The 12,717-nt window shown below is 42.8% G+C and overlaps 1 protein-coding gene across 3 annotated transcripts in view; it reads left to right on the top strand.

Moving 5' to 3' along the window:
• runx3 (RUNX family transcription factor 3) overlaps positions 1 to 12,717 on the top strand; it is a 49,677-nt gene that overhangs the window by 11,873 nt on the left and 25,087 nt on the right. For all 3 annotated transcript variants that reach the window (XM_008284222.1, XM_008284220.1, XM_008284221.1), the window contains 3 exons: positions 8,684 to 8,925; positions 9,630 to 9,786; positions 11,221 to 11,325. In XM_008284222.1, the coding sequence (XP_008282444.1) occupies positions 8,684 to 8,925; positions 9,630 to 9,786; positions 11,221 to 11,325 (504 nt within the window). The remainder of the gene's footprint in view (positions 1 to 8,683; positions 8,926 to 9,629; positions 9,787 to 11,220; positions 11,326 to 12,717) is intronic.

Below are 12,717 nucleotides of genomic sequence, written 5' to 3'. Positions count from 1 at the left end.
CACAAATAGACAGAGACACGGAGACAAAGAAAGATGAGAAATGATTATAGCTCACACTAAAAACCACAACTGAAAAAAAAAATGGGGGAGTTGACGTATTTATGGGACTCATTTAGATTTAAAAGTTATACTGACTTTCAGGGGTAAATAAAGGAAAGAAGAAAAAAAAATACAATCTGTCCTTTCAGTGAAAACGAAGAAAAGTAGAGCAGGGTACATTTTGTAGGCCTTTGTCCATCATCGTCGACATTATGAACAGCATACACTGATGTCCTCATTGGGTAAACAAGCCTAAATGCCACAAGTTCTATCAATTTTGGACTTTACGTTTTGTTCCAGGTTACAAATCACCCTGAATATCAAAAAGTTTCCTTCAGGTCATGCTAAACAATATAGCCCAAAAGTGGTGCCCCGCAGCAAGGCAGGGCCCTATTTACAAACCCACCAGATCAAAACTCAACCCAAAGTGCTCCTATAATAGCACTGGGGCCTTTTGCTGAGCTTACCATCCAATGCTACTTTTAGTGGGTTTCCAAAGAATAAACAGGCCTGCAAACCACATCACAGGCTGCTGACTGTCATCGTTGGGTGAGTGTACCCGACGGATGATGTGAGGGCGGAGCAACCGTGACACCGAGGTTTACGGCGAGTTTCCCCCCCCCTCTCGGCTGCCTTGGGTGTGGGGTGTGCCATTGAACTGCCACTGAAAGGACAGGGAGGGGGCCCCGACCACGTTCAACCCCTCCGATCGCAGCGAAACCTTCACTGTGTTTCATTGTGCCTGTCGTGACCTTTACTGTGAACAGGAGAGGAAAGGGTTTTGAAAACATAGGTGTGTTCGGTTGTGCAGTCATACGACAAATCTGATCTGCAGCAGCCCCCCCATGGAGCAGTAGTGAAAGAATTATTCAGATCCTTAGAAGCGTCAATCTGAAATATGCCATGACGTGCAAAAGTTCTGCATTTATTATCCCACATAAGTAAAAGCACAAACGTGGGTCTATGCAGAACGGTGGCCTTTGTACAGCTTGTTTATTTGGAAAATCACAAAATATGACAAGTGCAAAGACTAGTGTGAGTGGGAAATCCAGCAAAGTGATTCCGTGATGTCAGTTCCACATCAGCATGTATGTACGATCGCTATGATTGGCTACCATGGTCTTGAAAATACCCGACAAGTAAAGCTGAGTAGATTCTTTTTTTCTAAAATGCCTTTTTTCAATGGATCCCAATGAGGTGAGACCACATGCGGCTGCAAGTGGCCACCTGCACTTAACTTTTTTTTTTTTTCAATGCGCTTCGTTGAAAATCGCTGTACTGCTATTGGTGTGGCTCTATTTCCAGCAACCAATCATATAGATGGGAGTTGTAACCCTGGTAACCAAAAAAAAAAAAAATGGAGGAGAAACTTGTTCTGGTCGTGGTTGTCTCTCCCAGGCTGTGTGATGACTCAGATAGAAATTATCACGACGAGGTGCGATGCTAGTCTATCACAACGGTGGTTAGAGACGTGATATGCTGTCAAGAAATTGTTCTCATAGAAACAAAGCTCACTCACACTGTACGGACACGTCTAACCCAGAAACACTGTGCTTCCTTGACAGTAAATTTTAACTTCCATTTGCTTCCTAAATTACATAGCATGACTTTGAAGGGCCTGTATTTTGATTTTTGTAAAAGGTGCGCAAACGCACAAAGTTCAAATTCTCTCCCACAGCTGCTAACCTGCCTGAATTATGAAATCCAGGCTTTCTTCCTTTATCATGTTACTATATAACACATTTGCATAACGCCTGCCTCTTGGCTAGCTTAGCCAATGAGCAGCTTCTTTGCAGGCTGCTGTTATTTTGTGACTAGAGCCATTTCTGCTCAGGCTACATCCCTATTCTGAGCGATCGAGGCGCTCGCTTCTGTCAGGCCAACTGACCAATCAGAGCAGGCTGAGCCTCTCAGGAGGAGGGCCTTAAAGAGACAGGAGCTAAAACAGAGTGTCAGAGAGAGCGAGAGAGTGAGAAAAGGTGGTGCAGCATTGTGCAATATGAGAAAAAATATGTGCTTTTTAAACATTAAACCATGTAAATACAGTCTAGTGGACACCAACAATCAAATTATGAATGTGTAAATGAGCATAATAAGGGCTCTTTAAAATACTTACAAAATAAATCTGAGGATCGTGAGATGATTTATATGAAAAGGAACAAATTGCTACACAAATTTGTATTTACTGTTCTTCATCTGTGCTTTTAAAAAAAAAAATATTGTATCATTTCTTTTAAAGATTGTGTCTGGGAGACTTGTTATGCCTTTGTTTCACAGTGGCAGTGGAAAAAGACATAAAATGTGGGGAATGAGAGTAGGGGAATGACATGCAGCACAACGGTGGAACCTCGCTACTCAGAGCATTTGTACCCTCGTGGCATGGTCCCTAACCACTCTGCTATTGGGTCGCCACAAAATATGCCAGAATTTTATTTCTTTGGGCTTTAAAACGTTAGCGAAATAAAGCCATCTGAGAAATCTAGAGGAGACCTGTCACTTTGGTGGAAATGCTAATAACGAGACATCTGAATTCAATGGCTTCAAAACGACGACTTTGTATTGTAGACCTATGAAATACAACATAAATACACATATAACTAGCAGATGACAAATGAATGTAGTAAAACAAAAAGTAAAATATTTTCCTGTGAAGTATGAATAAAGAGGAAGTTCTTATGTAAAGCTCCTTAAACTGTGCACAGTACATGAGTAAAGGTACTTAGGTTTTTTTTTTTTTCACCGTTGCTCTAGAGGACTGAGGAACATCAAACACTACCAAACTCATAATGCATTCAATATGGAATGAATAGTGAGACAGACAAATACATGCTTGGTATGTTTCAAAATGAATGTAGTTCTTAAGAAGCCCATTTACATTCAGCAGACAGAAATAAAAACACAGTCGGAGTCGTCCCCCAGCAGCCATTATGTTGCTCAATTGATTCAGAAGGCTTTAATAAGCCCTTGGCTCTGCTCTGCACCTTTTATAAAATCCAAGCAGTGTATTAAAGATGCATGAATGTGCTCATTGTCTCCTCTGGTGACTGCCGCATCTCGGCTCATCACGCTTACATAGTAATTAGCTGCTGGGTTTGGAAATGTCACCATCCTCTTCATCATCGCTGGGATGAAATATACTCTAAATGCCTTCAAGGATCTGGATTTGGGGTCTGACACTCATGAGTTGTACCACACGGGGTAAAAGACTGAAGACGACTATTGAAATTAAACTGAAAATCGAAGAATTTGAGGGTCATTAAGAGCTAAAAACAAAGTTCAAGTATACAAACGCATTCCAGGCATCATTAAAACTAACACAGACGGCCTCGGCGGAGAAAAAGTAACATATAAATTTATATGATTGAAAATTGTTCAATGTGTTTCCTATTTTCTTGTCTGAACATCAAAATGGACAAAAATGACCGCCAATTGTGATGTGCTGACACATTATGTAATCAAAATTTGAGAAAGAATCAGCCATCAGAGCAGCAAGAGCTCCAAACCCAAACAGTCTGTACCCACTCACTGTTGTTTAAAAGTTTCTCCATATACTTGTGTATATAAACACTCCGACGCTAGAATATGATTTGGCTTTGAGGGGACTGGCACAAATGGCATTGGTGACTTACATCATGCTTGGAAGTCTAATCACAGACACTCTTGTCATATCAAGCAGAAAGTCCATTTCATAGCAAGCTACATTTCAAAAAAAGGAAAGAAAAAAAAAAAGAAAGAAAAAAGGAGGGAAGGGTAAACAAGCTCGGCGTTCCACAGCCACCACAGAATTCATCATTCATACAAAAAAATACCCCAAGCCCCAAAGTAGAGCTAATTTAATCCGAGAGGAATAAAACTCCATTTCATAGGAGTCGTCCATTCAGAACACTCATATTTCCACTGAGCAGAAACCCCCGGCTGAAATTCGAGCAGACACTTTTCGGAAGGAATGCATTCGGTGGGTTGAGGGCCAAAGCTTGCCCTGTAATTTGTGAATGTACAGAAATGTGTGACCGCCACAGCTCCTCTAAAGATAGAAATCTTTGTCTTATGTCATCGCCGAACCTCAAACTATTTCTAATTGCCCCCATAGCCCCCTTTTCCAAATGAATAGCTACCCATCCAAAGGCTTATGTGTGCATGTCTGAAAATAGCCCGGGAGTTTACACAGGCTAATAGATCATATTCAGAAAAAAAAAAAAAGAAAAACTTTAAAGGGATCTCCACGTATCTGAGACTGTCCCTGTCTTCAAAGTGACTTTTAAGTGGCACTGAAAGCAGTGTGGGTGGCATTTAGAGGCAGGTATACGTTTACAAACCCCAAAGGCTTCCACTGGTTTCTCTGCTAATGGGGATCATACTCATATTAGCCTTTACAATCTGACTCATTACACTCAAAACCCAAAGTAAGTGGGGTTTCCTCTGCTTTTTAAACACACAGCAGAGGGTTGTGTGTCTTTGCACGGACTCCGAGGGATCTTATGATTAGTTAAAAGTTCATTTTTGATTTTTAGTCAGATATCTCCAAAGTGTCGTAAACGACCTCTTTAGAACCGTCCGACTGTGGTGCTTCAGAAGAGGCACTTCATGCCGCCGTTGTAACCAGCGAGCTGCTTTCTGACACCACAGGGAACCCTTTCTTGTTATGAGCCTGCGTTATGATTCAGGTCAGGAACACACAGATGAAGGGAACTTCTTAGTCACAAGTTTGAACAGAGAAACCATCAGTAAACAATGATGTGATTTCTTGATTTATATCTGAAGGATCCACTTTCTTTTTATCCCCGAATGGTAAGAACCATACATGCTGAGGCCTTTTTGAGGTGGGTCCGAGGTTTCACATGTCCTCCAGGAGTTGTGTCTTGATTTCAGGCTCAACCCACTCGGATCATTAAAAATCGTTCAGGGGCACGGCGGGCTCTGTCCTCAATGCCTGTGCGGCTGAAACTGTAGAAACTGCATGTTGAAATGTGGAGGTCTAAATGTGACAGGCGCCCGGAGCGCACATTACGGCTGAGCAGGGTATAGCTGGGGCGTGCGGTCACGTATTAATAATGAACCGGGGCAGGAGGACGACTAAAATATCACGGCTTTGTCATTGTCCCAGTCGAGCTGCACTCGAAATAGAGGCTCGCATGATAGCTGATCTGATCAGAGGTGATGTTTTTGAAGTTATTGTTGGGAGGATTGAGCTGCTTCTGTGATTTGGGGGATTTTCACGTGAAAAAACACCCAAAATGTCAGATGTGGACTCTTATGATGAAAGATATGTTATCTGAGATGATGGAGACTTGCTTATTATCATGATCAATACGCTTTTGTTTTATTATCTGATTTTGTGTCATTTCCACTGAGCTCCAGAGTGAGATTTTTTTTTAAATGTTGTTACCTCTTGAGTCATAACACTCCTCTGATCTGCTATCCTACATTGTGAAAATAACAAAAAACCACAAACAGGGAGTGTCAGAGTGTTGAACAAGCAGCTTAATATTTCTGTGGCCCCCCCAAAAAATCCACTTTAAAAAAAATAAAGAAACAAAGCACAGCTAATATTTCATATATGTTTGATTTATAGAGCAACTGTTTTGCTTTTTTTCCCCTCAGAACAGAGACACAGATTGGCTGTGTGTGTGTAAACTGTATAGGCTGGTTTTCTACTTAAATGTTTAGGCATGCTCCACTGAGGCACCACCGCTGACATGGTGATGTTTGTGGCCACATAAACAGCTATTGCGAAATTAAATTTAATGTTGAGGCGTTATTTAGACTCTTTAAATGAGGAATTGTCTAATTTTTTTTTTTTATACTTTTGTATTTCCCCCCCTTTGCATCCTTTTTTCCCCCCTCTCTCCCCCTTAACTGAAGCTCTGATCAGAGCAACTGAGGAAATTAAAGGAAAATCTGAAGCCACTCCGATGACTCCTCGCACCACTTAACTGCACTTAATTTATTCTCATGCGAGTAAACAACTTAAAAAGCGCCACACACACAGCAGAGGCGCGCCAGCACGAAAACAAAATCGTAGCCTGTTATTATATTATTATTAAAATAAATCCTCGAGTGATCTAAAAGGCGCTGCAGTGAAAATCCAAATGGCTTGTTCAACATTTATTTCACTGTCAATTATAAATGAATTTGAGTCATTCATTTTTGTGCCATTTTTTCCTCCCCAAAGCTGCCACAAATTTCTCAGTTTATTTCTGCATCAATCATCAATCCGAAATAATATTGTAATCAATACTGAACCTCATTAGAGCTGACCAGACCCAACAAGGCTAAACGGGTTATTTAAAGCGACGTGTGAGAAACTGCTCATGCATTTACAGTAAAAGACGTAAAACATTTGAAGCAATTAAATCTGTAAATGTTGTATTTCCAGACAAAAATGTCCCTTCTGAGTCCTCGCAAGGATTCAACGCGCAGTTATTGAACGAATAAATGCCAGTGCTTTCACAATCATTTCAATTTTCAACAATAATAAATATTATTGTGATTCAGGGGGAAAAAAACGCAAAAGCTAAAAGTGGAAAAAACAAACGTCGCCTGTGCGTCTCCCAGCACCAAAAACAGACCTCACAAACGGAATTCGTTTAACTGCTTTGGCTAAAGTGGAATTTAATTCAGATTTCCGACTATCTCAGAGAACAGATAAAAGTTTCCTTTTCTCTGCAGATGTGAAATGTCTGCCTCAGACCGTCTGAGCTGACAGCGATTGAAAAGCCAAACGCGCCAACTAGTGTCAGAAAGCAGCATGACGCACGGCTGCGCAGGGTGTGCCGTCATTTGATGTTACCCCCAACATTTCTAATGAATTCCGCCTCTGGCACAAACCCTGATTACTCTGTTGTGTCGTTTGATGTGGAAGAAGAAAAAAAAAAAAAAGAAGAAGACATTTGCTTGTTTGCTTTAATTTTGTTATTTAATTCAGTTCAGTCAATTAAAGTGATACGGATCTGTCTTGAACCCATAATTTTACTTTATGAAAATTTTATTTACTTGGACAGAACGCGTGAAGACGCCAGATATAATATAGCTCTTCTAAATGAATAAATGAGATTAAAACCACAAGACTGTGCACTGTCTGTGCTTCTTTAGATAAAATATAATCAGCTCCAATAAATAAAATTTTAAAAAGACCAGAAATTGTGGCGTGATAAACCAGTGTGGAAGGAAAAGAGTAGCAGATATTTGATCTTTTATTATAACATGATTTAAGTCGGTGCACTATAAGAGAAATAATTCATCACCTCTACTTAGAAGAGGTTTTGCTTAACACCAGGATCCATTTTGACACGTTAAAGTCCATTAAATTTAACACATTTATATAGTTCCCTCATCTCGCAAACAGTGCGTAAAAATTGTTGGCCATAATTTAAAATCTAAATTTTCTGTCAATATAATTCACCTTTAAGCTGCTCTACATTAAACCATCTTCAAAATACATTTAACTCGCGCTGTCTCCTAATTTCTCTCTGTAACGTTTGTCTACAGCACGCACACACATTGACTTAAAAAAAAAAAAAAAAAAACACGCAGAGAGAAAAGCACAGATATGTATCAATAATTCAGCTCGTGTGTGACAACAGCACAGAGTTGCAGAAGGAGCACCGGAGAGTTTGATTGGTCTGATGAAAGCCCAACCCAGCAGATTCATTGGTGGAAATCATCTCCGCACTCCCAACCACTAAACACTAAAATGACTAGGGTAAAATAATATCGCGGCACTCTGCACTCCGTTCAGCCTCACGGCTCCTTCTTGCGCCCAGTAACGCTGCGCTAAAGGATAACTTTCAAAGGAGATCCAACTGGAGCGTCGGGACCGTTCCTCTTAATCCAGAACTGTTTCTGCGGGAAGATCCAAGCCGGGATAACGCTGCAACAACTTTTACGCACGAAAGAGGACAGTGCTGTGTCTTAACTGCAGTTTTACTCTAGATATTCGGGGTTGAGTTTTTGATTTTTTTCAGCGGTGAAAGCGGTTTTCTGGTGAGATCTGAGGAGGCGTCTGTTAAAATTTCGCTGTTTAGCAGAGAGCTTTCTTTTTTTCTTTTTTTAAAGTTTAGGCGATAAAGTCAGTCAGCTGGATTGTGTCACTTTTTTACAACGCGGCTGGATTACCTGGTTGCTGCCCACAGGCTGTCACTGATCGCCAGTAGATTATTTAGAGGATTCATTCACTGATTTGCAAGCGAGAGCTCAAGTAGTTTGTGGTGTTGATAAAGTGTTTTCACGCGGCTGAAAGTACCCACCAAGTGTGCGCAGATAAGAGCGCCGATACGAGCCAAGTTCAGCACAGTCAGAGACTTTGGAGAGCTTTTTGTTTGTACGCTTTTTTTTGCTGAAGTTACTGAAAAAACAGAACAACCCTGATGTTCCTCAAGCTGACACATCATGTGCAGATGATCTAGCGACGCAGTCATCAGAGTTTATTGTTTTCTGTGAAGGCAGCGAGGCTCTGTTCACTCACACTGTGCGCTCTCGCCTCCATCCTTCGCGCTCAGACAGTGGACTTTTGAGACCAGCGGCGCCTGGAGAGAGAAAAAACAACAACAAAAAAACAAGTTTTCTCTCCAAAAGACTTCTGCTCCTCTGATACGACCCAGTCAGGTGGCACTGACCCAAGCTGTTGTGATGCATATTCCCGTAGAGCCGCCCACCACCAGACGGTTCACGCCGCCCTCCACGTCCTTCCCCTGCAGTAAGATTGGAGACGGCAACGGGGCCATGGCCACCCCGGGGCCCCTCAGGTCAAGACCGGACACCAGGAACGTTGTGGACGTCCTGGCAGACCACGCCGGCGAGCTGGTGCGGACCGACAGCCCCAACTTCCTCTGCTCCGTCCTGCCGTCTCACTGGAGGTGCAACAAGACGCTCCCCGTGGCTTTCAAGGCAAGACACATGGCTTTTCATTTATTATATTTTCATTTTAATGACGCACACTGAGGCTCTCTCACGGTGGGAAACGCAGAGTAAAGACTCAGATTTAAAACCAACTAGATGGAATTTACGAGGTAATGCAATTGCATTTATTTATAGTGCGGGCTTTGCAAGTTGTACCTTTTAGGTTAAGCATTTGTGCAGCAAATTCAATTACTGTAGACGTAAAAATACGCTTTGCTTTTTATTGGCTTTAAGCTGCGCCTTTCCGAAATTATAACGGATCCGGAATTATTGCAGATATCAGACCTGAAAGTACAAAAAGAAAACAGAGCTGAACTCATTTTTTAATTAGTAGATATTTTGTAGTATAAATGATTTGAATGAATACTTGTAACTGGAGTATTTTAGACACACTATCTTAATCATAAATGAATAAAGTTAAAAAATAAAAAAGTGGCAATAAAACGCATGTCATACAAAATATAGATTAATTTTTATTTTATTTTGATATTAATCGTCGACACTGGGGGATGTCTACTTTAGGGAAATCTCTCCTTTGTTGACATTGTGGTGAAATTGTAAAGTTATCTGTGCTTAATATTATGGGAGCCGGATGCGGTTTTTACGCGCGCACTTGTGTACATTTGGTTTTGGTGACCCAGAGTGACCGCCCCTGCTCTCTCTCGCTCTCTCTCTCTCTTTCCTGCGCACAGGTCGTGGCTCTCGGTGATGTTCCCGACGGGACTCTGGTCACCGTGATGGCCGGCAACGATGAGAACTACTCGGCCGAGCTGAGGAACGCCTCCGCCGTCATGAAGAACCAGGTGGCGCGCTTCAACGACCTGCGCTTCGTGGGCAGGAGCGGACGAGGTGAGCTCAACCTCAGAAACTCTCTCTCTCTCTCTGACACTGACACACACACACGCACACACACACACACACACACTGAGGCCTGCACAGCAACAATAAGAGAATGGCACTGCCTCTAATGCCATTTGCAGCAACGTTTTGGAATCGCACTTAAAATAATGGATCATATTTCTGGCTCTAAGTGGAAGAACCACTGACAGCTGACAGCATATTATTATTTTTGAGAGAATGTGAAAATAAAATCCTTAAACACTGATCTACGATGCTCCTTAAATTATAGCTTTTGAATAATTCTCTGTCAGCTTTGGGGGTATTTTTTTGTTTAATGTTAAAAGTGTGGAACCGTTTAGATGCGGGTACAACCAGTGCCCACAGCTGACGTCCACGGGTGTCCTCCGAAACATCTGGCCTGCGTCACAGCGCACGGTTGAAATGTGACTGTGTAATTTTCTTAATCCACGGGAATACAAATAATTATCCACATGGGGTAAAGTCGGATGAAAAAAAAAAATAAAACACACCTCACAATGTATGTCCCGGGGAGATTTGTCAAATAATCCCCATCAGCAGCCGGGGCAGCTCGTACTTTGATCTGTTTTATCATAGGTTAATAGATGGAGAAAAATCCACAACACCAAGAGGCCTGTTTGCAGGATGTTGTGGTTGAAGCCTGGGTCTGCTCAGCAACATTTAGATCGCGTAAATCAAACCATCTCAGTGCTCATTCATAAGTCTCAACATATCCTCCACTAAATAAAATAGATATTTAAATAAATAAATAAATAAATAAAAGCCTGATTGTTCACAAAAATGTCTTCCGGTTGAGGAGACATTACTCGGATTCTCCTTTTTTATTACCCTTCACTGTCAAATGACCTGTGGTTTGGATGAACGGAAAATGCTCTCCAAACCGAATATTAAAAAGTAGCCCATACCTTTCATTTCTGGGGTTAATTACCCCACCCGAGGATTATTTCAGCCCCCCCACCTCCTCCTTTATCCTCCCACGCAGTTTCTTTATAACAAGAGATGCCTTTTCTCAGAGCCGGGGACGCGCACCGGACCCGCTGCATGGCGCAGCCTTCCTCCCCCTGCACGGACTTTGATGCAGATGGGAGCAAGATCCTGCCTTGTTGAACAATAAACTATTGCTGTAAGCTCTTTGAGACAATCTGGAAGACATTCTCTCAATAATCTAAATCATACCCGCAGCCAGGCCGTCAAAAGAGCTGGCCCTTGGCTTTCTTTTTCTTTTTTTTTCTTTCCAATTTTAATTCAAAGACTGCGGCAGGACAAAAGCCGGTGATGATTTGAAGTTGAACAAGCAGTGTATTGTTGCAAACAGGATGAAAAAAATGTTTTATAGACTTTTTTTTTTTTTTTTTTTAAATAAATGTGTCTCATAAATATCACGGACATGTTGCTGTGCCGCAGGGAAGAGCTTCACTCTCACCATCACCGTGTTCACTGGACCTCCACAAGTGGCCACCTACCACCGCGCAATCAAAGTCACCGTGGACGGACCCCGGGAACCGCGCAGTGAGTGCACGCAAACGCACGCACACCGTCTCTCTCTCACACCCACACGCACACACAGAGCCACCAACACTACTATTGTTATTGCTGTCGTGCATTGCGGTGTGATGTGCTGCAGAGCCACCCAGTTAGAGCAGCTATTCCTGGTTTTGAAAGCGTGGGTGTCAGTATCTCTGCATGCTAAAAGGACTGCATGAGTCATATGCAGGTGATGTATGAAAATCTAACACCGAGCAAATCTGGTAGTATGTGAGCATGCGTGTGCACATGTGCAAAAAAAAAAATAAAAATCCCACTTATTCAGGGGTTAAGACTTGGTTTTTGGGGTTAAGAACAGAATTAAGTTCAGGTTAGGCATGCCGTGGTTATGGTAAACCTCTGCAGGATGAATGCAGTGCAGCACATTGTCCTCACTAGAACAGCAGTGCAGGTCTGTGTGTGTGCAGCAGGGGCACAGGGAAAGGCCCAGTCAGAGGAAACTGTAAAGCATATTAAGGCATAACCCAAGACCACTAAGAGGAGCTGAGTGAGTCTCCAAGCCGCAGGTGGCTCAGCTCAGTGGAACCCTCCTCCTCCTCCTCCTCCTCCTCCTCCTCACCCGCCCTCCTCACCCCCTACCTCTTCTCAGTGCTGGTCAGAGGGGTCGTACCTGCCCGACCACATAAGTGGCTCGTTGATTTAACACAGGGCAGACTCCGGCCACTGTTAGCCCTGGCAGGCAGGCGCGGCGTGCTAAAGCTGTTAGCGCCATCGTTCAGCCACAGCTACATTCACATGTGGTTTAATGCTGCTGGTATGAGGGATGGCGGAGAGTAGTGTTACTCAGATGAGTCAGTTGCTGAGAGCTGCGTGTGTGTGCGCATAAATTTACTCCTAAGCTCAAGGTGGGATAGACGAGATGGGTAGGATTTCATGATCATTTCTATGGTGGGGTCGTGCTTGTAATGGTTCTAGAGTGTAGGGTTTTAGAGCTGTGGCCCGTGCTCATGTCTGTGGAGGTGGATTTCTGTGATGGTAGTGGAGGGGGGGGATTTAAGCACAGTCAAAACAGACCACAGAAGAGACATGGAGAGAGTGGTAGCAAGTGCCACATGAGAGGGGGGGATATGGCTGGCACAGGGAGCCGAGGGGCACCGGCAGAGGGGGCATCACTCCCCCCTGCCAAGCTGGACGCTATTTGCAGAGGTATAAAAGAGAACAGTGACTGCAAAGGAGGGCGGGACTAGATAATAATAAACCCCTGTGTGTATGTGTGTGAGTGGATGGTTTCAATTTGACGGTCTTTTGTTTAAAAGAAAAAAAAGAAAGAAGCTGTGTGTCTATGCATAAATGCATTCTCATGTGCATCTGCAAGTGTCTCGGCTTGAAATAACTGTGTACATTAAGGTTGTCTCC

The sequence above is a fragment of the Stegastes partitus genome, unplaced genomic scaffold, assembly GCF_000690725.1.
Source record: "Stegastes partitus isolate 25-593 unplaced genomic scaffold, Stegastes_partitus-1.0.2 Scaffold351, whole genome shotgun sequence".
NCBI lineage: Eukaryota > Metazoa > Chordata > Actinopteri > Pomacentridae > Stegastes > Stegastes partitus.
Note: the sequence above shows the minus strand (reverse complement) of the source record. Positions and strands in the feature narration are given on the sequence as shown.